Genomic DNA, 27,723 nt, shown 5'->3' with positions numbered 1-27,723 from the left:
AGGATCAAAAGGCCAGAGGCTATACTAAGGTCGAAGAATGAAGTGGGCTGATGTGTTAGGAAAAGTAAACAGGAAACAGAGAAGGTGACAGTGGAAAAGTGGATTGCTTAAATTTGCAGTTGTAAAGAGGGTACAGTTATACATAACAATAAAGTCTAGAAAATAGCAGTGGGAATCAGTAACTGAGGTGAGGGGACAGGTAAGAGCAGTGCAGGTGAGGGGGTGAGTTCAGGTTAGTTACAGGATCGCCCACAAAGAAACTGAAATCACTGGGAATTCTGACACACGCAGTGTTGAGAAAGTCAGGGAGCAAGTACTCCATGAGTTAAGGGATGAAGGGAGAAGTCTGGAACTTAAAAGGTGACTGTAGTAAGAAGATATAGCAGGTAATCCAGGCTAAAAGCTTGAGCTTCTGGGAATTAGAGAGTTTTTAAAAAGGCGATAAGGATAAAGAGGACAAGCTGTTCCATGTTCATTCGCAGTGACTCACAGGCATGGGACAGAAAAGATCGGCAGCCTGAGGGGGCCTGGAAGAAGTAGGGTCCTCAGTGGACAGCCAGGTTTCAGTCCGAAATCCTGCTGACCTGGTGCTTAATCCTCTCTGTCTTTTACAATATTTGAGTGCAATCGTAAAAGCAGAACCATGTGTCTAGGAAATAGAAAATGGTTTAAACTTTAAGAATCATTAAAAATTTTCCATTATCCTTAAAGTTGATTACTTCTTCATCTAACTATAAAAAGCCACACTGGACTTCAAATTCAAGATCTTTATTTCAGCACAGTGTCAAGTGGCCAGTACATGGAGGACCCGTGAAAACACGTCCTCACTGGTATTTCCCCACGGGGCTTGTATCACAGTACTAAGAAGTGTCCAGTTTCACAGAGCTCATAATGTAGTGGAAGGAGTTACAAGACTGGAAGCTCGGTATCTTTCCAACACGCCAATACTTACTTCACAATGCCGTAGCCCAAGCTCACAATGATCACAAGGAGGCGAGCCAATGTCCTCTTAACCGCAGATATCAACTCCGCAAATATCAATAAACCTTGGGCTGAGGGGAAGAAAGAAAAGAATTCATTCTGTGTACATCTAGAGGCCTGCCACCAAGATTCTAAAGATGTACTGTATATTAAGTACATTCTGACTCCAGACGAATTAGCCTTATTTGCTTTAAAGGTCATCTAATCCAACTGATGTTTGAAAACCTCAGTCTTGTATCAATCTAAAATCTCCCCCAGCTTCCCTCTGTTCTTGTTCTTCCCCTTGAGGTTATAAAGAACTTTCTGTATTGCAAATATTTGAAAACCATAAGGTCCTCTAGAATTTTCTTTTCTCCAGGATGCCTTCATCATTTATTTATTTATGCTCCTACTGTGTGGCTACAATAGGAAAAGAGACACCATGATCCCTGCCCTCATGAAGCTGCTACTCTGGTGAGGACAAGTAAATACACAGAACTCAGTGTGGTGAGTGCTAGAGGCAACACAGCATCTCCCAGGACTATGAAGAAGCCAACTGAATCCACACTTGAGGGAGGTGCAAGTGGGTTCAGAAAAGCTTCTCAGAGGAAGCAACATCTAAGTCAGGATTTGAAGGCCTATTAAAAGTTAAACATTTGGGGGGAATAAGAGAAAAGCAAAATAAATGGCACATGAAAAGGCATGGAGGAGAAAAGATGAAAAGTAAAATACTTTGCAAGAAATCAAAGTTCAGTGTATCTGTAGCAGAGAGTGTAATGGGGGATATCAAAAAAAGAGGCTGGTGACAGAGGCAGGGACAATCACGCAGGGTGGTTAGGCCATGTTATGAATCTGGATTTTATGTGAAGGCAGTGGGAAGTCAATGACTGTAAACAAGGGAGTAAAAAAGGAATTGGTAAACTATAGCCCACAGGTCAAATTTGGCCCTACATCTGTCTTTGTAAATAAAGCTTTACTGGAAGAGAGCCACGCCCATTTGTTCACGTGTTGACTGTGGCTGCTTTTGTGCTATAATGGCAGAGTTGAGTAGTAGCAACAGAGACCATATGGCCTGTAAAGCCAAGAATATTTACCATATGGCCTTTGCACAAGAAGTTTGCTGACTCTTGGAATAAAACTGACAGCTTGATTTTATCAAGATTGCTCTACTTAATGGCTTGGAGAGGAACGAGACTACCAGCAAGGAAAATGCTCAGGAAGTCATTCCAGAAATCCAGGTAAGAGACGATAAGAGCACAGTGCTGGCAGGGAAGATGGAAGGAACCAGAAAGATATACAGAAACAAGTAGTGAATCCACCTACTTAGTCTTGTTTTCAGCTCACAATTTTCCAACTTGTCCACAAGAAATCACAAGAGACCTCATCAAATGCCTTGTAGACAGATGTGGAACTAGAGGGAGAGGGAGAGGGTGGCAAAAAGGATGGCACCAAGGTCAACTGGCAGGGCCATCCACCGACAGGAATACCTGCAGGAGCATTAGGTTGGGACTAAAGTGAGTCAAAAGTACAAGGGTGGGAAAGGTGAGTTTCTTTTATGCCCTACAGAGATGAATGCAAGGCATTCAGAAGATGTTTGGCAGGTGACCAGTTACTAGGTCTGCAGCTCAGGACAGACATCTGGCCAGGAAGTTGAACTTTAAGAAGAAAACAATGGATGAACTCCCCAAGAGCGGATGCAGAATGTGAAGAGGTTTAGGATAACAAATGTTTAAGGGTAGCGTGTTTTCAAATCCCTTCGTGAGCTGCTCAGTCTGGACTATTTCCCTCTTGGAATAAAGTGAATACAACCTTCCTGGCAGGTGGACCTTCTCAATGTCTTGACTGCTAGCCCCCCTGCTGTAACCTAACGCTGTAGGAGCTAGTGGGAGGCACAACTGCCTATAACTGTCTATGTTAAGCTGACTCATCAGCTTCAACCTTTAAATCCTTTAGAAAAGTTTCCCATTTATATTTTTTCAATTTATACTTGAACCCCAAGTTCAAGGTCTTACCTATTAGGTTTTACCTTTCCATTTGGGATGTCAAATCTGTCTGCACCCCTTCAAGTACCTTCACGTGAGAAGGGTCCATCTAAAATTATTCTCTATACCCCAGTATGAACAACTCCACCAGCCTCACATCATCCACAGAATTTTAGTGAATGCTCTCTACATATGCACAGGCCTGCAATAAATGTTAGGTATAACACTTAGGATAAACCAGCCACAAGGTCTAAAACCTATGAGACAGGTGTCATTCAAGGCCCCCTTCTAACCCAGTGGTTCTCAATCCTAGATGCATACTAGAATCATATGGGAAGCCTCTCAACAGAACCAATTCTTAGGCCTACTTCAACCAGAATCTCTGGCACTGGTATTGCTTGAAAGTTCTTCAAGGGACACTTATGTGCAGCCAGGGATGAGAACCACTGCTCCGGTGCTGTCCAACAGAAGTTTCCAGGATGATGGAGATGTTCTACATCCATGCTGTCCAATACAGTAATCAATGGTCATATGTGGCTACTGAGCACGTACAACTGAGGAAATAAACTGCTAACTTCACTTAATTTAAACAGCCAGATGTGGTTGATGGCCACCACACTGGACGACACAGCTCTACACTGACAAGACTGATGGGTGCTTATGTGCACGGGCTCTTTAGATATGGCTGCACAGCCAGTTTTCAGTGCACATTTCTCCATCTTGTCCACAAGAAATCAAAGTTGTCAAATACCTTGAAGAAGTCCAGGTATACTAAGTTTAGAAGCACAAAAGAAGTCAATCTGATATGACCTATTCTTAAGGCCCCCGTGTTGGGTCCTAACAATCACTGTTTCCTGTCCCTGCAGGATCAGTGCTAAGCAAGACAGCCTGGGTTACAGAATTCCCACTTGGGAAAATCAGAAAGAGCAACAGCCATGTCGTCTGGCACCTGTCCCTCTCACAGGACTCCTCAAAGACGCTGACAGCAGCCTGGGGCTTCTCTCCCAAGCCTTTCTCGTGTCATCTCAGACACAGGGCTTGAAGTCCGTGAGGATGGCAAGAGCTTCTGTGGCTCCCCACTGAAGTTCAAGCCACCCTCAATGCTCCCTAGGCAAGAGAGGATCACCACTCAGAGCAAAGGAGCTGAACTGCCTTATTTCACATTCAAGAATGCTTTACTCTCCAGCCAGGAGCAGCAGCCTCACCCCTCCTTCATTATTTTATTTAGAGCACACACGTGCACGCATGCGCGCGTGCGCGCGCGCGCACACACACACACACACCACTAAAACCTCTTATAGAATAATAATACCTCTAATGTGCCTCCTTGAATGTTTGTCTTTTCTTTCTTCTTTTGTACCTACCCTTTTATTTTGGGAAATTACAAACATTCCCCAACACAGAAAAAGCAGTATAGTGAACTCCCATGTGCCCAATACTCAGCTTCAATAATTATCAACATTAGGGCAAATCTGTTTCATCTACATTCCAACTCACTCTTCTTTTTTTCTGGAGTATTATAAAAATAAATAGCCGACATAATCACACCCTATAAAAATCTGCACAAAGATCATTTTAGCTGATCACTCAGAACTGATCACTCCTGAGTGCTTTCATCCCTTTGGAGCTACCTCCCTTTTCAAAGGCTGGGTGATGGGATTGTACCTTTACCTCTCTGGCCTTTTTGCATTCCACCTTCTAGAAACCTGGGGCACACATCTGAGGATGCCCGCCTTCCTGCCCTTTCTGATTCACACACTTCCCTGTGTAAACTCTGAGGGGCCTCCAGTGGTCACATGAAGTTCTGTGTGAGAACGAAGAGACAGAGAGAACACAAGAAGGCTGCAGGCACATCCATCCCAGAACTACTGATTTTACTGCGTGGGGTCAGATTTTCCTTCTTTTCTTTTGTGGAGGAGAAAGGAGAAGGAAGAGTATGGGAAAATGACAGAGAAATATGTTAAAAGGATCAGTAGCACCTAAAGTGCCCCCCTCTGGAACTTTTATTGATTTAATCCAATCACTGAAGTGGGAGTTTTCTTTTCCCCAGGAGGAAAGTGAGGGAAAGAAGGGAAATGGAAAATGAGGACAATACAGACGCTAGCCTAGATCAGAGTCCTACTCTCACGTTCTCATCTTGGCTCTTGTCGTCTTCATCTATAATGCAACTGTTCCCAAATCACTGTACAAAGGAGGCCTCCCGCAGCTCTGCTCACAAATGCTAGGGGCCTCTTGGATCATATAGTATTTATGGAGAGAGTCACAGCTTACTTGATAGCCCAGTGCTGCTGATGTTTTGATATTCAGTATAAAAAACTGCTTTTTCAAGCATTCCCAGGAAAATAACAGCTGCAATCCAGAACTGAATTCTTAATATATCTTTCCAATAACAGGCAGACCACATCAGCCACAGTACGCCATATAAAATATAAACGATACACATCACCATGTAAAACTGTAGGAAGAAGAGCAATTTTAGTCAGTTAAGGCTTGTGATCACTTGAAAATGGACATCTCTTCATTCAAGTATCCAGTCTTTTATTTCCCTGTCACTCTAGCCAAAAACAGAGGGTATACCAAAGTATTAGCTACTAAGGGATACCACCACTGAGCTCTTTAAGTTGTTAGATTTTCCAATTAGGATATAAAATTCATTTTTAAAAAAGGAAAAAATGATGAGAAATACTCACAATCATTAGTGGCCAATCTGACGCAGAAATATATCCATGAGGCCCGATCATAGAAAGAGAAACTGGTGAAGATGGGGATAAAGACATCAAAGAATTAAATTACCAATCAGTCTTTTCTTATATTTTTAAACGTAAGCTCATTCCCAGAAGGTTCCAAGAACACACACCAAGCCGACAAATCTGCATTTTTACCTAAGACATACAATGTATTGGCTAATTACCAGTCATTAACATGTAATCTTACCAAGATACCTTTACTTGTATACATGCTGTTGTAAAACCTGGGCCAAATCTGATCTTATGCAGACAGTAAAGCAGTACCGGCCTTAGGTTGGCCCCATGTTGAGTCGCTGACCTCACTGAGGACTTTGTCTTCCTTACTGTAACTGGGGATAAATTACTGAATTCAAGCATCTAGTTTGGGTCATTGTCCAAGGTGACAATAATAAACAGAGTGCCAAATAAAGTACAAGACTTGCAGAGCTCAGTAACTGCTTCTGTTACTAACTAGTAGGGCCTTAAAACTGCCTGCTGCTATCAGGGAAAAAGACGCAATACCTGGGAAGCCGGGGGTTGTGGGGGGACACACAAGTCCAGGTGGCAGCTCTCTTATTTGGCTCTTATCTGGCCCACTATGTCATCTGTGGGAGGAAGCCCCACGGCCCACTCGTCCAGAGCAGCCACCTCCACCAGCTTCCCCTGCAGTACACCAGTTCTGTGCCTCCTCTGAAGCAACGCCTATGTCCCCTCAGTACTTTCTGCCTCCCCGCTGGACTGGGCAATTCTCAAAGGCAAAGCCTGGCTTCACACCTGTGTCCCCAGTGGGTGAATCAGAGCAGGATCCTCACATGCTGTTTGGCTACCACTGGTCCAACAGACACTACTCTGCAAAACGACAGCCGAAGCAATTCTACGATCTGTGAAAGCATTCAGTCCCTTGAAGATTGCTTATTGTAAGCCCACTCTTGCATTGGGGGTGAGGAGTGGGCAGAGCTCACAGACCACAGAAGCTATCATTGCCAGACAGGCTACTTCTACTCCTAAGCTACAGACAGATGCTTTAAAATGAGAATTTTAAACGCCTGGTGATGGCCATTTTCCTGATATAGAATATAATCTACTTCAAATACAATTAAAATGTTGCCTAGCCATCTCTATATTAGGAATTTTTTTTTTAATCTGAAAGGATAAAGAATTTTATTATATCCCACTGGAGTTTGAAATTTTAAAAATTTATCTTAATTTTAAATTTCCAATCCATTAAAACATATAATAGTAAGATAAGCAAAAAGTTTTAAGTCCCCCAGATAAACAGGTCATTTGTTTTTGTGATTCACAGAGATTTGTTTTTCAATGATGTATTTTAACCAAAAAATGTAGATTTGGGTCAATGACAGAAACACAGAATACAGTAAAAGCAGACAGCAAACACGCATGCAGTTTAAATATACCATTCAAATTCCATCTTGCATCTGTTTTGTCCGTTTTCACAGAAACAATAAATATATGAAACCCATCTCTCTGTGTTCTGGCTATCACATCCTGAAACAGGAAAAAAAATATATCCTTTATGTTGTTTTAAAAAATTGCTATAGAAAATATAAACAATTGTTCACCACATTTTAAAACAACTTTTAGTAACTGAATTGGGTTACTTTTCACTGTTTCAAATTTTTTTAAAGTTTATTTATTTTGAGAGAGAGAGAGAAAATGAGCAGGGGAGGGGCAGAGGGGGGCAGGTAGAGAGAGAATCCTAAGCAGGCTCCTTGCTGTCAGCACAGAGCCCAACATGGGGCTCAAACTCACAAACCGTGAGATCATGACCTGGGCCAAAAACCAAGAGTCGGTTGCTTAACTGACTGAGCTGCCCAGGTGGCCCACTTTTCAGTCTTTTGAAACAATGAAAAAAAATGGTAGGTAGTGGAGGGACAGTGGACACTGGAAGGATTTCCCTCACTGTTTTCTCACCATGGGCCTCTCAGAACCAAAGCAATGGAAGAGGAAAAAGCTTTTTCTACTCTTCAATTTTTCTACTTTCAGTATTTCTAAAGAATTTCCCCTGAATGTTACCATTCTATGTTTTACTCAATATTACCATTCAAATATTTTTTCCTAATATTACCCTTCCCACATTTTATCCTAATATCAAGCATTCAGTTTTTAATTTTTATTACATTTATTTTTGAGAGACAGAGTGCAAGCGGGGGAGGGTCAGAGAGACAGGGAGACACAGAATCCAAAGCAGGCTCCAGACTCTGAGCCATCAGCACAGAGCCTGATGCGGGGCTTGAACTCACGAACCGTGAGATCGTGACCTGAGCTGAAGTCAGAGGCTCAACTGACTGAGCCACCCAGGCGCCCCTCAAGCATTCAGTTTTTAAATGGGTGTGGTTTTGAACTGAACTGGGGGAGTTAGAAGTCAGATAACATTGTTAGAGAGACTGCACAGATTTGGTACATAGGTTCAATTACTTATTAAGATCTATGTTACTAGCAGTCCTGCCGGGAAAGGACACTGCTCAGTGTAATGCTTGTGAACGCCACAATGCCCCCACATAACTGAATCAAACTTTTCACATACATCCTTCCAGAAGACTTCCTATCTTTCCCTTTCATTTCCTACTCCTCCACCTGAGACACAGCCTGTGCAAAGCTGGAAACACGAAGGATGACAAGATAAAAGCAAAGTAAGCTCTCCTAAACCTGTCTTCAGTCCCTACACACAGCTGCTTCCAACCCTCCCCACCTCTTGGTCTTGTGACTTTCAGAATTCCCCCAAATACCAAATTCTCTCCTCCCCGGTGCTACACTCATGGACTCTATCTATTTATTTCCATCCTCAATGATGATCCAGACCAGCCCATTGCTATGCTAGGCATTTGAAAAAAGGCTGCAAAGAAGTTAACCTTAAGTTACAACCTAAAAGGAATTTTTAAACAAAGACAGAAACAAATACATACAAAATTCATATAGATACACACAAAAATATACTATTTGATATAACGCTTCTTTTTTCTTCCCCACTTCTAATAACCCTACTGTATATCACTGTCCAAGTATCTATTCTTTTCAGGCTTACTAGAACTTGTATACATTTGATTTAAAGACAAATAAAATGACTTACTGTTGATCCTTCCTGGTTGGAAACATTTCTGATATTTGTAATTAGTTCCTTATTCTGGAAAAACAAACAACATAATTCCATTTTATATTGCTGCATTTCTATGGGGGAAAAGCTGTCTTAACAATCAAGAAAAAAATATGTTATGAGAAAAGTAAAGATTTGAAAGCTAAACACCAAAGAACACATCTCTTTGTAGCCCAAACATGAGTAACAAAATCCTGCTTTTGAAAAAAATTAAAAAAAAAGTTTTTTTAATCTATTTATTTTTGAGAGACAAGAGAGTCAGATGCAAGTGGGGGAGGAACAGAGGGAGAGGGAGACACAGAATCTGAAACAGACTCCAGGCTCTGAACTGTCAGCACAGAGCCCAACATGGGGCTCAAAATTCATGAACCTCAAGTTCATGACCTGAGCCGAAGTCAGATGCTCAACCGACTGAGCCACCCAGGCGCCCCACTGAAAAATTATTTTTTAAATCAAGATAGTGGCTACCTTTGGTGGGGAAGGTATTAGGAACTAAAAGGGGAGTCTAGGTGCTAAAATATTCTGTACTTGATCTGGGCCTATACTGGTGTGTTCAAGTTCTGAAAATTCATCAAGCCATCCACTCCTGATACGTACACTTTACATTTATCACACCTCAATACACATTTTAAGAACCCTTTACTATTTTTACCAAAGATATATTTTCATTTCAGAATTTACAGAACAAAAATAAGATAAAATGACCCACAGCCTCACAACTCATGGATGAGTGCTATCAACATTTTGGGATCTAATATTCCAGACAGGGAGGGAAGTAAGTGCATAAGGGAGGGGACATGTTCAAGTAGGTTAAGTGTGATAAGTCAAGAAGGCCGGCAGACCTTTGGTAAGACTAAGAGACCACCAGATCTCACATGGAGGTCACTGGGAACCTTGACTAGCTGTTCTGATGGAGTAACGGGGGCAAAGGTAGGACTGGAGTGGAAACAAGAGAGAGTGACAGATGAACTGACAACAGATCAGGATAGGAAGACAAAACGGCTCTTTTTCAAGAGTGTTGCTGCAAAGGGGTACAAAGAAATGGAACAACGGTGCCAGTACCTTACTTATTACCTACTACCACACATTCAAAAGAACTTAACCTAAAAATAACTAATTAAGCACCTTTCTTTTATCAAAATGTTGACAGAATAGAATGTAAGTTACTACTTGTATTCAGTGGGAGTACAGTAAATTCTACTTTGACAACACATATACTCACATTCAATGAGGGAAACACCTGTAAGTCACTGTTGCAATTTACGTTTTCATATTTTGTTGTCCAACATTCAACGTTCTTGAAATAATGACCACAAAAGTCTTCATCAACGCTAGGTTCATGTTTTTGTGATAGCTCCTCCTACTCAAGGCAAAATTCTGGGTTATAATTTGTTTCCACGCTTCTTACTCAGGAAGATAAGTAAAACTTAACATCTAAATGATATCAAAGATTTATTCAGTTTGGAGCACTTAAAAACATGCAGAACAAAATACTGAAAAGAAAAACATTTTTAAGTGTTTTTTTAAGGTTTATTTTTGAGAGAGAGATGGGGGAGGGTGGGAGAGGGGCAGAGAGAGAGGGAGACACAGAATCTGAAACAGGCTCTAGGCTCGGAGCTGTCAGCACAGAGCCCCACGCGAGGCTCAAACTCACGAACTGTGAGATCATGACCTGAGCCAAAGTCAGATGCTTAACCGACTGTGCCACTTAGGCGTCCCAAGAAAAATGTTTTAAATATAATTTTAAGTATGATGAAGTTATCATGACATGTTAGCCATTCCAATATGCTCAGATACAGTAACACATAATGCAAGTATAATCTTACAGGAAGAAAGGTGATACGGTATTATCGCAGGAGATGGTTCACGGAGAAATAAAAAATATTTTGTCCTGAGGCTACTTTCATTTTATCCCATGTATAAAAAGATTTTACAAAGAAAAGCAGCATTTAACAATAAGGAAAGATAGGGGCGCCTGGGTGGCTCAGTCGGTTAAACCTCCGACTTCAGCTCAGGTCATGATCTCGCGGTCCGTGAGTTCGAGCCCCGCGTCGGGCTCTGGGCTGATGGCTCAGAGCCTGGAGCCTGCTTCTGATTCTGTGTCTCCCTCTCTCTCTGCCCCTCCCCCATTCATGCTCTGTCTCTCTCTGTCTCAAAAATAAATAAACGTTAAAAAAAAAAAAATTAACCATAAGGAAAGATAAACCAAAGACAGATGAATAAAACCAGGCTCCTAATGGCAGCTTCTAGTCATCAATAAAAGGTCAAGTTGGTTTCGACTGGCCAGTAGGAAACAGTTTGAGCCAAATAAATACAAAATAGTAACAGATTATAACCCATCTAACAAAGTAAAATTCAATGAGTCCATGCTGATGACTGCTCAGGTGACTGACAGGTAAGACAAGAGGAAAAGAACAGGCTCATCTTCATGGAAGAATGTTAACAAAGCAGAAGGAAATATGGAATTAGAAAATCACCACTAAGCAATTATCAGAGCAATAGCTGATTCATCAGGCAAGAGTCAAAGGATGTTCAGACAAGAACTGATGAAAAATCAGGATATTCACACACAAGTACAAAAGTACTTCTTCACAAGTTATTGTTAACAACAAAGAGAACAGTCGTAACTCTACAGTGGAGAAACCTGGCAGAAATGTCCTTAACCAACAGATCAAAAGTTATCATTACCAAAAATGGGACAAACCTGAATTCTTTGGTACTCCTGCCAAAAATATAACCAGAATCTAATCAAGAGGAAACATCAGAAGTGCTGGAACTGAGGGACATTTTATAAAAATAAGTGGCTTGTATACTTCAAATATATCAGTGTCATATCGTGAAAGACAAAAAACAAAAACAAAAACAAAACAAAACACTATAGAAATACACTGTGACCCTAGATTGGATCTTGTACCAGGAAAAAAAAATATAACAACAAACTGCCAAAAAGGATGTTTTGGGAACACCGGCAAAACTTTAATAAGATCTGTTTGTTAGATAATAATTTTGTATCAATGTTAAATTCCCTCAATTTTATCACTGCACTGTGCAAGCTAAGTGAACACCTTTGTTCTTAGGAAACACACTGAAGTGTTTTTGTTTTTTTTTTTAAACATTTATGTATTTTTGAGAGACAGAGAGAGGCAGAGCATGAGCAGGGGAGGGGGAGAGAGAGAGACAGAGATACAGAATCTGAAGCAGGCTCCAGGCTCTGAGCTGTCAGCACAGAGCGTGACACGGGCTCAAACTCACGAACTGCGAGACCACGACCTGAGCTGAAGTCAGACGCTCAACCAACTGAGCCACCCAGGCATCCCAGGACACACTGAAGTATTTAGTATGTAGGGGTGAAATAACAGGGAATAAAGTCACAAAGGCAATATTTGAGGACAATGGCACCTTTCACCCCAAATGGAAAGACAATACAGATAAAAGCATGGAAATGCACACGATTCATGCTAGGAGCACACAAACAACAGAGAAGCCGCGACGGAAATGACTGTGAGCAACCATCAGGTGTCCACAGGAGAACACCTTGCTGAGCCCAGTGGACCCTGCAGGGGAAGAAGAAACCCAGTGGGGCCTATTTCCTCTTCTTACACCCTCCCCCTTCTTTCCTTGGCAGGGGTGGGTGGTGGTGGGGGGGTCTCCTTTCCCCTCACCTCTTTGGGAGATCTACTTCTACTCACTAAAGCTACCTGACTTCACTAAAGTTCTAGGTGTCCTGTCACTAACTTTTTGAATGAAGTAAAACTTTCACATTTCTTTCTTAAACTATGTTGATTTTTATTTGTATGTGACCCACAACATCTTTATCTACAGTTCCAACATGACTGATTTAAATATTTACTAACATTTCTCTCAAGACAAAAAGGAAACTAAAAGATTTGTTTCCTTCTCAGAAGGTATATACTTTGATAAAATTAAAACATTTCTTGCCTAAGTCCCAAAATAAATCTGTGGCACTTTTAAAACTACAATCCACATTTCTGGCCTCCTCACCTGATGAGCTAATAAATCTTTATACTCATAATTTTTCCTTCATAGCTTTACGTACCTTAAAATTTTGCATTTTACTTACCTCCAGCTTAGAATATTCATTCTGACACGTATGATACTTCAAATACCACTCGATGGTAAACTTCACAGGCCCAGAACAACTGAATGACTTAACTGTTTAGAAAAAAGAAAGTCTTATTGTACAACAATCCTATATGTACTCCTATGTAAGCTTTCAGGTTTCAAGAATGCAACTTAAAATAGGTTACTATAATGAAACAATGAATAAAATATTACCTAATTTCTCCCAAAATCACTGCAAAATGAGATAAGTTCATTAAATTAAATTATTATAGTTAACCAAATACTATTCATTTAATCTGTACGTTAAATCCAGCATTAAAATCAACTGAGTAACGGAATATGCTAAGTCACTGCTCACCGCACTCTAAACTCTTCTCTTCACTAACTTATTCATTCAAAAAATACTGAGTGAGCACCCCTTGTGTGCCAGAAAGAGACATAATGGTAAACGAAAACAACCCCTGTCCTTGATATTAGAGGTATTGGGCAGGGGAGGAATAACAGTTAAGTAGGCACCTTAGACAGAATAAGGGGCTGAGAACAGGGAGTCAGAGGAGCCCTGAGCAGGGCACCTAGCATAGTCTAGGAGGGCATAAAGAAGGGGTGCTGACAGGCTTACTGGTGGAGGAGACCTCTAATGTGAAGAGCAGGAGTTAGCTAGGTGATGAGGAGGGTGGAAACAGTATATGCAAATGCTCAGGGCAGGGTATGTGAGAGCAGGCATGAGTATGACCACCTGAAAATAGTTTGCTATGGTCAGAACACAGATTGGGGAAAGAGAGAAGAGCTGAAGCTGGAGTAGAGAGCTGGAGAAAAGTCATAAGGGGTACTATGCTTTGCTAAGGAGTTTTCCTTTATTTTGAATGTTACAAAGTAACACCAAATATTTCAGGTAGGAGGGTAACGTGATTAGACAGACTGAAAAGGATTAAGTCTAGAATTAGGAAGAGCTCTTTTGGGAGTGTCATCACAACATGGCAGCTGGCTTCCCACAGAATAGGCCATCAGAGAGAAAGAGCAAAGAAGAAGCCACAGTATCTTTTACGACCTAGTTTCAGAAGTGATATGCCATTAGCTCTATCATATTTCTTGGTTAGACCAACCTTGATACAATATGGTAGGGGACTACATAAGGACATGAATACCAGGAGGCTGGGATCACTGTGAACCAGAAGGGAACCACTGGTAACCAGAAGGAATCCAAACTGAGCCCCGAGACTGCAGTTCAAGAAGCTGAGGCTGGTAGAATTTCTGGGGGAGAATACTCAAGAGCTGGAACCTGCACAGAGAGAGAGAGTAAAAGAAATCTGGACAGAGATACTATTGAGCCTGCCTGCATGGCAGCCAGCCCATGCATAGAAAGAAGCCCAATCACTCTCAGAGGTCATACAGGGCTCGTAACTGTTTGAGTTTCCACTAGCAAGAGTGGAGGGGCCTCATTAAATACACCAAGCATTCAGGAGAAATGTAGCAGGGTCACATCTTAGAAGTGGTGCTAAGTTGGCCCTACAGTTAAAGCTACTCCAGATCCATCCTGAAAGAAATTAAACACAAAACTGGAAAAGATCAAACTCACCCAAAAGAAACTCAGCTGTCTGCCAGAACAAAGTCAAAGGAATACAACTATAAAATACAATTACAGCACTTAAGAAGCTAACATTCATGATATCCACCATCCAACCAAAACCCTAGACAGAAAAAGAAAAACTAACTCATAATCATGATAGATTAGTCATTATGATAAAAATGGAAGGGACAAAGATGATTAGCAGAGAAGAATATTAAAGCTGTTATAAATATTTTCCATATGCTGAAAGATGTAAAGGAAAATATGAAGATATTGAGAAAGAAGATATTAAAAAACAAACTTCTAGGGATTAAAAAAATTACAATATCCAAGTAAGAAGTTCACTTTATGAGACTAACAGGAGATTAAATACTGGAGAAGAAAAGATCACTGAATTTGAAGACAAAGCAATAGAAAGATTCAAAATGAAGCACAGAAAGAGACTGAAAAAAAATTAACAAGGCCTCAGTGATCCGTGAGACAATATAAAGCAGTCTAACGTATATGCAAACTGAGCCCCAGAGAGGGAGGACAGGGAAGTGGGGACAGAGTATCTAAATCCATAATCCAATGTAAAAGATGAGATTTTTTTCAGTGTGGATATCCAGTTGTTCCAGCATCATTTATTGAAAAGACTATTCTCTCTCTAAAGAATTATCTTGGCATCTTTGTTGAGAAGCAACTGACCTCATAAATGTGGGTTTATTTCTGGGCTCTCTGATCTTTTTTTTTTAATTTTTTAATATTTATTTATTTTTGAAAGAGAGACACAGAGCATGAGTGGAGGAGGGGCAGAGAGAGACAGAGACAGAATCTGAAGCAGGCTCCAGGCTTTGAGGGGTCAGCACAGAGCCTGACATGGGGCTCAAACCCATGCTCCATGAGAACATCACCTGAGCAGAAGTCGGACGCCTAACCCACTGAGCCACCCAGGCACCCCTCTGATCTGTTTCATTGTTCTATGTATCTATCCTTATGCTAGTACCACACTGCTACAGTTACTGAAGCTTTATGTAGGTTTTGAAATAAAATAGTAAGTCTTCCAACTTTGTTCTTTTACTAAAATTGCTTTGGCTATTCTAGGTTCTTTGCACTTGCATATAAATTTTAGATACAGCTAGTCAATTTCTACATAAAAGTCAGCTTGGATTTTGATTGAAATTAGCTGAATTTATAGACCAATCTGGGGAAAACAGACAGTATAACGGTAGCTACAGAGTTTTCATAGATGTCTTTACCAGCTTAAGGAAGTTCCTTCTATTTCTAGTTTTCTAAGAGTTTTTATCATGAATGGGTGTTGAATTTTTTCAAATATTTTTCTGTACATATTGAGATGACTATATAGCATATTTCTTTTATTCTGTGTAGGGGGTGAATAACATTGAGAGATTTTCAGCAGCAATTCCACAAGACTACCTCTTGAATGGGCTACCAAAAGAGGGGTCGCCTAAAGGAAAGTCAGATGTCTCATCTACCAAATGGCAGGGACACATATCCAAGGGACTAATTCTTAGATTTTTGCAGGCATTAAAATTGGTTCTGTGAGAACACAGAGCCTCATTCTCACTCCTTCATTACAACACCAATTTAGATGTATAATCTGGAATGTCCAATTACTGCTTCAAATGAACAGTAACTGTAAAGTGGTTGTGTAATGATTAACTCTCTCCCTTCAGCATGTCTTCCTGGATACCCAAAGGTGATGAAAGCTGCTTGATGAGCATGGCACCAGAATGAAGGCTCAGATGGATACTACGTCTACATCTATCAGCCACATGTCCTACCTACAGTCACAGCTCAAGAAGACCTCTCTCTCAGGGCGCCTGGGTGGCTCAGTCGATTAAGCCTCCGACTTCGGCTCATGTCACGATCTCACCCTTCCTGAGTTCGAGCCCTATGTCAGGCTTTGTGGTGACAGCTCAGAGCCTGAAGCCTGCTTCAGACCTGCGTCTCCCTCTTTTTCTGCCCCTCCCCTGCTCATACTCCATCTCTCTTTCTCTCTCTCAAAAATAAACATTAAAAAAAAAAAAAAAGAAGACCTCTCTCTCACCGGTGCTACTAGACACTGTCTGCTTTACTTAACTAAACCCTCACATATATATTTTTTATGCTTTTACTGTTAACTGTCTTCTGCCTCATTCTTTCTTTAGATATATTAATACCACTGTCTTGAGTGTGGTCTACTCATAGCTGATCTCAGATATTAGGTATGATTTTTTAAAATCAGATTACGTGTTTCACTGGTCCATATCACTTTTCCCCCCCATGTAATTTTTTTTTGTCTGCAACAGTCTCCTAAGTCTTACTTGTCTAGCCACTGAAATCTGAATTCACTAAAGCAGTTAGATGCCAATTTTTTTTCCCCTCACCCACCTTGGACTTCAATTTCCTCTTACCAAGTTGTTATCACCACTGATGATCTAGGATATCAATGAACTGCTTTGAACCACCTCTGCTGTCTAGCTAATGGCTGGACATACAGCAGAATCACCCAACAAATGACCTGAGCGTACTGTGATAGAGAAAAGGGGCATGGCTTTGGATCCCCAGGAAGCCAATTTGCTTTACCCAACAAAAAACTACTCCTTATGCCAAAACTTTAACCTTGGCAGCCAATTTACCTAGTCAAGTTACTGGAAACACTAAGAGGAGTTGGACCACAGTAAATATGATCTGCTGTAAATTCATCAAAAATACTGAAAACCTTGGGTGGCTCAGTCGGTTAAGTGTCTGACTTTGGTTCAAGTCATAATCTCAGGGTTCGTGAGTTTGAGACCCTCATCGGGCTTGCTGCTGTCAGCTGAAAGCCCACTTTGGACCCTCTGTCTCCTTCTCTCTTTGCTCCTCCCAAAATAAAACAATAAAAAAATATATATATACATAAAAATTTAAAAAAATATTTTGAAAACCTCAAGATGTATGAGAACCTGGTAGTTCTCACACATTGGCATTTACATAGAGAACATAGTCCCTAACAAATAAGTTCACTTTCATAAGCTCTAAAATCCTAATTAAAATGTTAGTATGTAGTAATTTTTACTGTATTCTATGGTGATGGATATATTTGTAAAAATTTCAGGGGCATAAAGGCTTTACCACAATCACGACATTTCATATACTCATAAAAGGAATTCGTCTAGTTTTAAAAGCTGGGATTCAGAGTCAAATTTCACAGAAGCCTACTTTATTACACATTAATTTTAATTTTTTTTTTTTAAATTTTTTTTTTTTTTCAACATTTATTTATTTTTCGGACAGAGAGAGAGACAGAGCATGAACGGGGGAGGGGCAGAGAGAGAGGGAGACACAGAATCGGAAACAGGCTCCAGGCTCTGAGCCATCAGCCCAGAGCCTGACGCGGGGCTCGAACCCACGGACCTCGAGATCGTGACCTGGCTGAAGTCGGACGCTCAACCGACTGCGCCACCCAGGCGCCCCAACATTAATTTTAATTTTTAAAGAACGATTCATATTACATTTTTTGAGACAGGATCAGAGAAATGCATTCTTGAAAATAACCAAGTCTTCACTGAAACAAAAGAAACCCTGAAAATTTTAGAACCACTTAAAAACAAGTATTTAGCCTAGTTTAAAATATATATTAGTTTTAGTAACATATCAGTTTGTTATATTACATGAGGTTATTCATTTATAATGTACTGTTATGTTAATATTATTAGTTTATTGTACTTACCAGAAAACCTGATTTCTGTAGAGTTAAACACAGTTTTCCTAAATATCAAAGGTCCTGATTTCTAAAATGAAAACACAAGGAAATACAGAATAATCTAGTTAAATTTTTTTCTCTATTCAGGAGTACAGTTTTACCCTGGAGAATATACAGTTCTAACTCTTGCACTCCTGTGACCAGAGTGATTTTTTAAAAATAATTTTAAGTAATTTTTAAAAAATTAAAATAATTTTAAAAATCTGGTCATATCACCCACTTGCTTAAAATCCTGTTCCATGTATCTAACTCTCTACTAGGCTCCGGAATGCCCCTGCCTCTAACATCTCAGCGGGGGCCAGCATCACACAGAGGGTCAGGGCTGCCGTCTGCACCATCGCTGCCGCTCGGACAGGGGTCCTACCTGTGCATCTGCAGTTGCTCTCGCGATACTGGTATGAATGTACTTTTGATAAAACAACCATGCTTCTCCCTAACTGTGTCTTACAACAGACCGATTCTTACTGCCACTTATAGGTCCCTGCATAGTCAAAGTCCTGCCCACCTGTTTTAGCACCTTTCACTCAGTGCTTCAAAAGCAGGATACTCCTTCCTGCCCTCAGGAACCTGAAAATTGACTGAAAAAACCCTTCCCTGTCACTTTCCTCATCTTGTTAGTGACTTCTTACCCTTCTCAGCCCAGTTCAAGAGTCCCTTCCTCAGGAAGTCTTCCTTGACGCTCCCCACCAGGCCAGGCCTTCCCTTCCATGGTCTCTAGGACCCATCCTTCACAACCCTTGCCACAACTAAAACGAAATAATCTATCACTTAGTTATTTAATGAATGCCCTCACCAAGAATAAAAATGCTGTGAGAAGGGATTGTGTTCAATGAACAAGTGGTTAGGAACGAAAGAAAAAGGCTGATGACAGCTCTTTCTTGATAGCCTCCCACCCCAACACAGTTTCAACGACAAAACCCCCAGCCCGGACCCCTCCTCTGAGCTCCGGATCCGCCTACCCAACCGCCTCAAGGTCATGTCCGCGAGGATGTTCAACAGACATTCCACACTAACCTGTCCTAAACCAGATACAGTCCTCTCTGCTCCTTGCCAACTCTTCCTACACTGCCCGTGTTGGCTGCAGGTGATGCCATCTTCAGTCACCTCAGCCTTGGCTCCTTCCAGTCTCTCACCTCCATTGTCCAATCCCCAAAGCACGCCTACCTGATCTCACAAACACTTCCCAAATGCAGCTCTTCCTCTCCATCCCTGCCACCACTGCTCCAATTCAGGCTCTCAACATCTTCTGCCTACAGTTCTGCAATAGCTGGTATTTCTGCCCCAGATCTGAGCCTATAATTCATCCTGATACAGTAGCCGCAGTGACTGGTACTTATGTCTAAACTCCTTAATGGCTCTCCCTCATTCACACCCAAAATTTGTTCCTGGTGGCCTACTCCAACCTTTAAATGGGGTTTCTGTGAATCAGCAGGACCCTTTCGAAAAAAGTTTTGAATTAGTTGACATGATAAAAAGATGGATTCTGGCTTCACATTTCAAAAAAGGAGACCTGGCAATTCTGTGCCTACACCGCCATATAATATCCACCTGCTGGAGCCGAATGGTAGCTGCCCTCTTCAGAAGAAGCACGTAATCTGTAGTCCACCGCTCTCCCCAGCATCCCCTCCAGTCCTAAATCTAGCTCACTGCACTAAATATCACTGGCCTCAGACCCTGCAGGTCCTGGAGTCTAGACCCCTAGCCATAGGCCCAGGGCCAAGCAAGCTCTGGAAGGTTTATGGTGGCCTGAGTCACTCTAACACTCCTACCAGAGCCTCACTCAGCAGAAACATTAAGAATTTCCTGCATCACTGCTGCTCTGCTCCCTCCTTCTTCCTCACTGAGGTAACATCTACTCATCTTTTAAGACCCAGCCAGGCACCAACTCTAGGAAGCGGGGTTAGGTGACCCCTTCAGTGCTCCAGCAATATCCTAAGAATGCTGCCATGTAGGTAATCACTATTCATGAATCTGCTGTTCCTACTACTGTGTGAGCTTCTCGAGAGAAGGGACTGTTGTCTAAAATTCATCTTTGCAACAGCAGTGGCCAGCCAGTCTAATTACCGAAGGTGCTCAAACTATTTGCTGACCTTTACAATCAAAAGAAGCACTGCTTGAGACATCTGCAGTACAGATTAATGAAAGGCTTGCTCTCCTTTCTTGTTCTGAAGGACAAGTTCCAACAACTTGAAATGGGGGGGAATATCAGCCTACTCCCTGCAAAGCAGGGCTTCACAGACTGCTACTGACCTCACGTGGGATCCAAGGAAAAACTTACCTTCCTCATTCAGGAAGCAAAGTCATGCTTTCTGCAGGCCCTTTGGAGTTGCCCTGTTTAAAGTATAGTTGGCAAAGATCTTTACCGATACGGTCAAGGAGTTGAACAATCTGTGCACAGCTCATTCACTTCCAATATTGTCTACTCTTAGTCTCTATGATACTGTCATCCATTCACCAGAGAAGCAGCATGAACCCATGAGTGTAGCTCTTGGACTTTTCTGTTTACTGTCCAGAGAAATTCAGTAATAGAGATGCACACACTATTATCACTGGTGCATATAATGAAGGACCCTGGAAGAAATGGTAGAGCACTGGGTCTTAAAAATTGAGAAAGAGGGGCGCCTGGGTGGCGCAGTCGGTTAGGCGTCCGACTTCAGCCAGGTCACGATCTCGCGGTCCGTGAGTTCGAGCCCCGCGTCGGGCTCTGGGCTGATGGCTCAGAGCCTGGAGCCTGTTTCCGATTCTGTGTCTCCCTCTCTCTCTGCCCCTCCCCCATTCATGCTCTGTCTCTCTCTGTCCCAAAAATAAATAAACGTTGAAAAAAAAAAAATTAAAAAAAAAAAAAAAAAAAAATTGAGAAAGAGACCAACTTTCCTACCAAACTTCCATACAGTAGTTTCTATGCTGTAGGAAGTATTTGCAGCCTCTGGTACTAAATGTTTCTGGTTGAGTAAATCAAAATATAAGTTTTGCCTTTAGAACTTAGACATCATTTCAATGCATATGGAAAATAATCGTCTCAAAACAGAGCTGGGTGAGTCATCTGACTCCAGAAAAGCAGGAGATAAGGCCTCTTCCTGATTTCCTGCCCCTCTTTAGCAAAATTTTCCAAAATGCTACTCTTGCCTCGCTCCTACATCATCTCATGCAACTACCAGATGCCAAGTTCTCAAATATCCTGCCCTGGAAAGGAAGTTTCCACACACTCATGCCTCCAGCCTAGCCTTTCAAACGCTCCTTAATCACACGTCCCACCCCATCTCCACACACACATTCCCCGAACTGTGACAGGAGCCCTCGAGAAATTCAGGAACCGCAGAAGAGGGAAAAGAGGGGTGGGGTAGCTCTCGCATTTAAAGAAGAAAACGAAAGCGGCGCACACACACTTTTTAAATTTGTGCTGAGAGCGAAGCCTGGGAAAGTCCTTCCTGTGGCCTCACGGGTGTGGCCCTCTGGCTGCACCCGGCCCGAGGTGGGGTCAAAAGGCAAAGATGCCGGCAGGAGTGCCAAGGAATCGGGGGGCTCGGGTCTGAATAAACGACGACCTGATCTAACCAGAGCGCGTCAGAGCACAGCCAGGGGCCAGGACTTAGGGAAAGGCGATCCGCAGGAACAGCAGCAGCGCGCAGAAGGGAGAGCCGTCCCCGTGCACTAGCTTCACTGAGCTTCCCCACAGCCCAAGTCCAGCCGGAGGAGGGAGGTCTCCACGCCCGTTAACAGACGAAAGGCTCATGGGGCGTATCAGGGACCCGGAGCAGGCCCGGGAAAGACCAGATGAACAAGTCCAGGGCCGGGAACCGGGGTCTGAAGGAGTCCCGGCGAGGACCCTGAGGGCCCGAGACGCGCCACGCCTCTGTTTCGACATTCCACTTACGTCGCTGATCGTCGCTGCCCAGAGCCCGAGCTCGGGGACGGCGACCACAGCCGCCGGGGCCCAGCACAGGAGGCAGAGGGCGACGCGAAGCAGCGGAGTCCCGGCAAAGAGGCGGCGGCCGGGCGGTACCCAGGCTCCGATGCGGCAGGCGGCGGCCATCTTGACACGGAAGCCGCACCTGGCGCTCCTGGACATCCGCCACGCCCCGGGTCCGCACCTGGTGCGGCTCCGCCCCCGGGAGGCGGGTTCGGGTCGTGTGGTGTGGCTCCGACAGGGAGGTGGAGACGGGGTTTAGGCTTGGGCGGGGAGGCGCGGTTCGGACCCGGGAAGTGGAGCCCAGGAGTGGAGCTAGAAGGAGACAGAGCGCGGCAAGGGGGGGTAGGGGGTGGGAGGGGTGGGAGGGGTGGGCGGGCCAGAGCGTGGAGGCGAGCTTCAGGGCCGGGCCGGAGTCGGGAGGCGGGGTCGGGAGAAGAGCTGAGGGGCGGGACTGTCGGGGGGGAGGGGGGGGTGCGCGGGAGGAGATATGAGTGGGGGCGGGGCTTGGGGCCGGGCCGGAGTGTGGAGGCGGGGCCGGGAGAACAGGCGGGGCGTGGGCAGGACCATATTGGGGGCGGGACCAGCCCGGGGTGAAAGGTCAAGTTCCAGACTTCGCTAATGGCTGTGGTCTGATGCTTAATGGAGAATATGGGATGGAGTTTCGTGCTGAAGTTTTCTGCTCCTTGTGTTTCAGTTTCTTGTATCCTATACACGTGCCCCTATCCCAGTCCTCACAGCTCAAGGGAAACAAACTGTTCTCTTAATTCATGGAAAGTGGTCTGGAAAGTACTTTGAAGTCAGGGTCAATTGAACCCAAGGCATTGTGTTGTAAGCATAACTTGGTAGCACAGTAGTAATTTTCAGACAAATACAGCCGCCTGATTACTTAAACCTAAAAGGACTTAAATTTGTCTTACTGTGTACTTTGCCTAGCATTTTCGCCTTTGAAAGCTTGCTGTCAGAGAGGACTGCTTTATTATCAAATGTAAATAATGTCTAGAGGGAGAATACAATCCTCGATTAATACTGTTCTAATGTAAAATAGGACTGATTTACAGTCAAGAGGTTCTGTTTGCCTTATCAGTCACCCTCATTCACCCTAGTCACTTATTCAGCCAATCATTATTGAGGGTCTAGTCTAGAGAGGTTTGAGTTGAGAGTCTTGTGTATTTATAAATGTGAAGATTGAGGGGCGCCTGGGTAACTCAGTTGGTTAAGCATCTGATTTCGGCTCAGGTCATGATCTCACGGTCCGTGAGTTCGAGCCCCACGTCGGGCTCAGAGCCTGGAACCTGTAGCCTGTTTCAGATTCTGTGTCTGTTTCTCTGACCCTCCCCCGTTCATGCTCTGTCTCTCTCTGTCTCAAAAATAAATAAACATTAAAAAAAACGATAAATGTGAAGATTGAATGTATGACAGTTCCTTTTCACAAGAATCTTGTGATTATATATCATATGTTTTTATTGTATCAAATTTTTATTGTTTACTAATGCTTTGTATAGACAGACCCCTTGTTATACAACCATCAAAATTCAAGGGCCCTAAGAAATAGGTTCCTAGAACACTAGCCAATCCTCACCAGTAGGTGGCACTAGCATTTTGAAGATATTTTACATAAAAATCATGGCTTTGTAATCCTGAGTTTTTAGCGTCCAATTGATGATGCTATAGATACCTCTAATTTAAATCATTAGAACCTTAATTCAGGCAACATATATTATGTACCTTAGTGCTAGGTATTGTACATTTGTACAGATTGCTGGCAATTGACTTAGCAAGGATTTTACATTATTAAAGAACAAGTACTTTTATTTGTCATTTAGATTTTGTGGCTATTCTATTAAAACCTAGTTTCCAAGGCAGATTAGAACTACTGTCATTGACTTGAGCAAATCAAGCAGCACTGGTATCTCCTACATCCAAGGCATTACCTGGTCAGGGATAAGATCAGTACGGCATAGTCTCTGTCATCACTGTGAGGCTGTAAAAATATAAAAAGATGTGCACATGTAAAAAGCCAATAATACAAGGCAGAATGGGTAAAGCCTTGAACTGTGGATATCAAAGGTGTACAGGGGTAAGTTGGTTATTTTTTTCAAGAGTCCTTATCTTTTAGCGATTTCCTTCATACGAGTTTGCCCAGAAGCAGACCCTGAGATAAAAATATGAGTAGTAGTTCATTTGGGAGGTGCAGCACCAGCAGGGGAGTGTTATGGGCTGAATTTTTCATCCAAATTTCATATGCTAAAGTCTTAACCCCAATACCTCAGAACGTGACTGTCTTTGGAGATAGGGCCTTTAAAGAGGTAATTAAGGTAAAAATGAGGTTGTATAGGTGGGCCCTACTACAGTATGATTGGTGTCCTTATAAGAAGAGGAGATTAGGACACACACACACACACACACACACACACACGCACGCACGTGAAGACACAGGGAGAAGACAGCCATCTATAAGCCCAGAAGAGAGGGGCGCCTGGGTGGCTCAGTCGGTTGAGCGTCTGACTTCGGCTCAGGTCATGATCTCTCAGTTTGTGAGTTTGAGCCCCGTGTCGGAACCCCGTGTCGGAACCCCGTGTCGGAACCCCGTGTCGGAACCCCGTGTCAGAGCCCCGTGTCGGGCTCTGTGGTGACAGTGCGGAGCCTGGAGCCAGCTTCAGATTCTGTCTCCCTCTCTCTGCCCCTTCCCCGCTCATGCTCTGTCTCTCTGTCTCCCAAAAATGAATAAACATTAAAAAAAATTTTTTTTATAAGCCCAGAAGAAAGATTCAGAAGAAACTAACCCTGCTGACATCTTGAACTCTGACACCTTGATGTCAGACCTCTAGCTTCTAGAATCATGAGAAAATACATTATGTTAAGTCGCCCAGTCTGTGGTACTTCGTTATGGCAGCCCTGGAAAACTGATACAGGGAGTGAGCAAATCTGCCAGGGAGGGGATATAGTTAATGAATGGGGCATTATCACATCAGCTACTACCGTGGGCAAAGGGAACACAGTCCCATTGAGAAACTTGGGAGAAAGATGTGAAGCACAAGCCTCAGAATCACCTCAAACAAGGGATGAAGGAGCTGAGATATTTACATATTTACACCTGTTAGTCTTTGGTTAGGGTCTGCCCCTGGGAGGGCACCAAAGAGACTGCAGTTCCAGGCTGCTGTGAGCGGGGCACAGTTTTCCCCACTTTTGAGGAAAGCCTTTAAGCGAAGAGATGCCAGAGTCAGTTCAGGCACACTGAAGTGAAAAGATAGGAGGAATATGGGGAGGGCACTGACAGGGATCACTGCAGAAATTCACCCTAAAATACTAACATCAGTGTACATGATGTCTGGGATTTGCTTTAAAATAATACAAGAGGGAGAGAAATGAGTGGGGATACAGATAGAAATAAGATTGGCCACGAGTAGACCATGTCCTAAAATGTGGAGATGATGCATGACCCTCCTGCCTACTTTTGTGCAAGTTTAAAATTTTCCATAATAAAACATTTTGTAAAAGGTACATTAGAGATCTCTGCTAGCTAGAGCAGTAGGGACCAAATTTACATTCCTGCCTAAAACAACAACAACAAACAGACCAAATATGTGAAACAACAGTTTCCAAGACTCTGGACATCAGGCAATGGACAATTATTCCTAAGGAAAAAAAAAAAGAAAGGTGGGCCCTATGATTGGTTCGGCTTACTAGCTTAAGAAAGTTTCCAGGCCACAATACAGGGAGGAGAAACTAAAGCAGAGCCTGGCAGATTCTCAGAGTTTAGAAGACTCAGCTAGGAGTCCAATGTGAGTAAGGCAGTTAGTTGGTAGGACTCAATATGGTGAGGAGACAGCTGTACAATGAGGGAATCTTGAGATCTAGAGAAGGTCCTCCTCAAATCTTCAGCAGAGAACTGCTCTACACATGAAGAAACTGCCTGAGGCCAAGGAAAGATTCACCAAAAAGAATAAGAAGGAACAGTACTAGAAAGGGCTGGGAAAAGTGCCTGTCCTGATCAGCTAACCTCGGAAATTTTATAATTTATAGGGCAATTGTCTAGAGTACTCAAAAGTGTTTTGCCCCAGTGGTGGGGAGTAATTAGCCTTAGATTAAACATGGTTCTTCAGCCCAATTAACAGATCTTGAAAGCAAGACCCAAAAGGTTAGTTTCCAAGTAACTGTATCCTAGAACAAAGCTCAAGGATTATTTATAGGTATATAAAAATCTCCAGCACCCTAGAAGGTCAAATCACAATATCTGTCATCCAACTAAATTCTTGGCAAAGAATTAGGAAAATATAAGATTTTCCTTCAGGAGAAAAAAAATCAGTTGAAACTGACCTAGAACTGACACATATGTCAGAATGAGAAGAAAAAGGATATTAAAAGTCATTGTAACTTAATTCCATATGTTCAAAAGTTAAGTAGAGACATGGAAAATAGAAAAAAGACCAAATTAAGTTTCTAGCAATGCAAAATACAGCATGTGAGATTAAAAAAAAATAGGCTGGGTGGGATTAATGGCATATTGACTACTGCAGAAGGGAATATTAGTGAACTTGAAGACACAGGAATAAAAATGAATCAAAATCTCAGAAAAGAAAAAGAATGAAAAAAAAATTAAACATCAGTAAGCAGTGAGCATCAGTGAGTAGTCAAGTGGCCCAATATATGTGCGATTGGAATCCCAAAAGAAGGGAGAATCAGAAAAAATTTTTGAATAAATAATGGCTGAAGTTTTCTCAAACTTGGTAAAAACTATAAACTCACAGATCCAAGAAGATCAATTAAGGCCAAAAGAAATCCAAAGATGACACCAAAGCGTATCATAAGCAAATTGCATACAATCAGTGATAAAAAAAAAAATCTTTTTTTTTTTTTTTAATTTTTTTTTTCAACGTTTATTTATTTTATTTTTGGGACAGAGAGAGACAGAGCATGAACGGGGGAGGGGCAGAGAGAGAGGGAGACACAGAATCGGAAACAGGCTCCAGGCTCTGAGCCATCAGCCCAGAGCCCGACGCGGGGCTTGAACTCCCGGACCGCGAGATCGTGACCTGGCTGAAGTCGGACGCTTAACCCACTGCGCCACCCAGGCGCCCCCCCAAAAAAATCTTAAAAGCAGAAAAAAAGGACATGTTAAATACAAAAAACAAAGTGATAAGAATGACACAAATTTCTTGTAGAAACAATAAAAACAAAAAGACAATGGAGAAACATTTTTAAAAGAATTGAAAGAAAAACATCTTTTAATCTAGATGTCAGTACTCAGCAGAAATATCTTTCAAAAACAAGAGGAATAGTCATTTTCAGATTTAAAAAGCTGTAGAAATTCATCATGAGAAGACCAACCTGAGAAAAAATGTCTAGAAGATGATTCCAGATAGAATACTGGATTCACACAAAGGAATAAAGAGCAGTGGAAATGGTAACAACATGTAAATATGTAAGATCTTTTCGTATTATTGGAATATCTTTAACAGTTATTTTACTATTTAAACAAATATAATAATATCACCTTGGATTTATCACATGTGTGAAATAAAATCCATGCAGTAATAGCATAAAGTCCAGGAAGGGAGAAATGGAAATATATTATTGTATGGGTTTTACACTATATTAATACAATTTTTTTAAATGTTTATTTATTTTTGAGAGAGACAGAGAGAGCATTAGCGGG

General features: G+C 42.3%; 2 protein-coding genes across 3 annotated transcripts in view; both read right to left on the bottom strand.

Annotated features, from left to right (window-relative positions):
• The window catches only part of TMEM87B (transmembrane protein 87B), a 51,845-nt gene extending 29,428 nt beyond the window's left edge, over positions 1 to 22,417 (bottom strand). For both annotated transcript variants that reach the window (XM_086700568.1, XM_086700570.1), the window contains exons 1-9: positions 22,032 to 22,417; positions 18,125 to 18,185; positions 12,862 to 12,953; positions 10,003 to 10,140; positions 8,757 to 8,810; positions 7,084 to 7,174; positions 5,633 to 5,694; positions 5,214 to 5,397; positions 953 to 1,052 (exon numbers count right to left, since the gene is read on the bottom strand). In XM_086700568.1, the coding sequence (XP_086556694.1) occupies positions 953 to 1,052; positions 5,214 to 5,397; positions 5,633 to 5,694; positions 7,084 to 7,174; positions 8,757 to 8,810; positions 10,003 to 10,140; positions 12,862 to 12,953; positions 18,125 to 18,185; positions 22,032 to 22,226 (977 nt within the window). In that variant the 5' untranslated portion in view covers positions 22,227 to 22,417. The remainder of the gene's footprint in view (positions 1 to 952; positions 1,053 to 5,213; positions 5,398 to 5,632; positions 5,695 to 7,083; positions 7,175 to 8,756; positions 8,811 to 10,002; positions 10,141 to 12,861; positions 12,954 to 18,124; positions 18,186 to 22,031) is intronic.
• A 1,431-nt stretch (positions 22,418 to 23,848) lies between these two features.
• MERTK (MER proto-oncogene, tyrosine kinase) overlaps positions 23,849 to 27,723 on the bottom strand; it is a 148,080-nt gene continuing 144,205 nt past the window's right edge. Inside the window, exon 19 of the mRNA XM_086700567.1 lies at positions 23,849 to 24,048. Coding sequence (XP_086556693.1) covers positions 24,015 to 24,048 — 34 coding nt within the window. The 3' untranslated portion in view covers positions 23,849 to 24,014. The remainder of the gene's footprint in view (positions 24,049 to 27,723) is intronic.

Source organism: Puma concolor, chromosome A3 (assembly GCF_028749965.1).
Source record: "Puma concolor isolate L17-30 chromosome A3, mPumCon1.1.hap2, whole genome shotgun sequence".
NCBI lineage: Eukaryota > Metazoa > Chordata > Mammalia > Carnivora > Felidae > Puma > Puma concolor.
The sequence above is the reverse complement of the archived record's forward strand: the minus strand, read 5'-3'. Positions and strand labels throughout refer to the sequence as shown.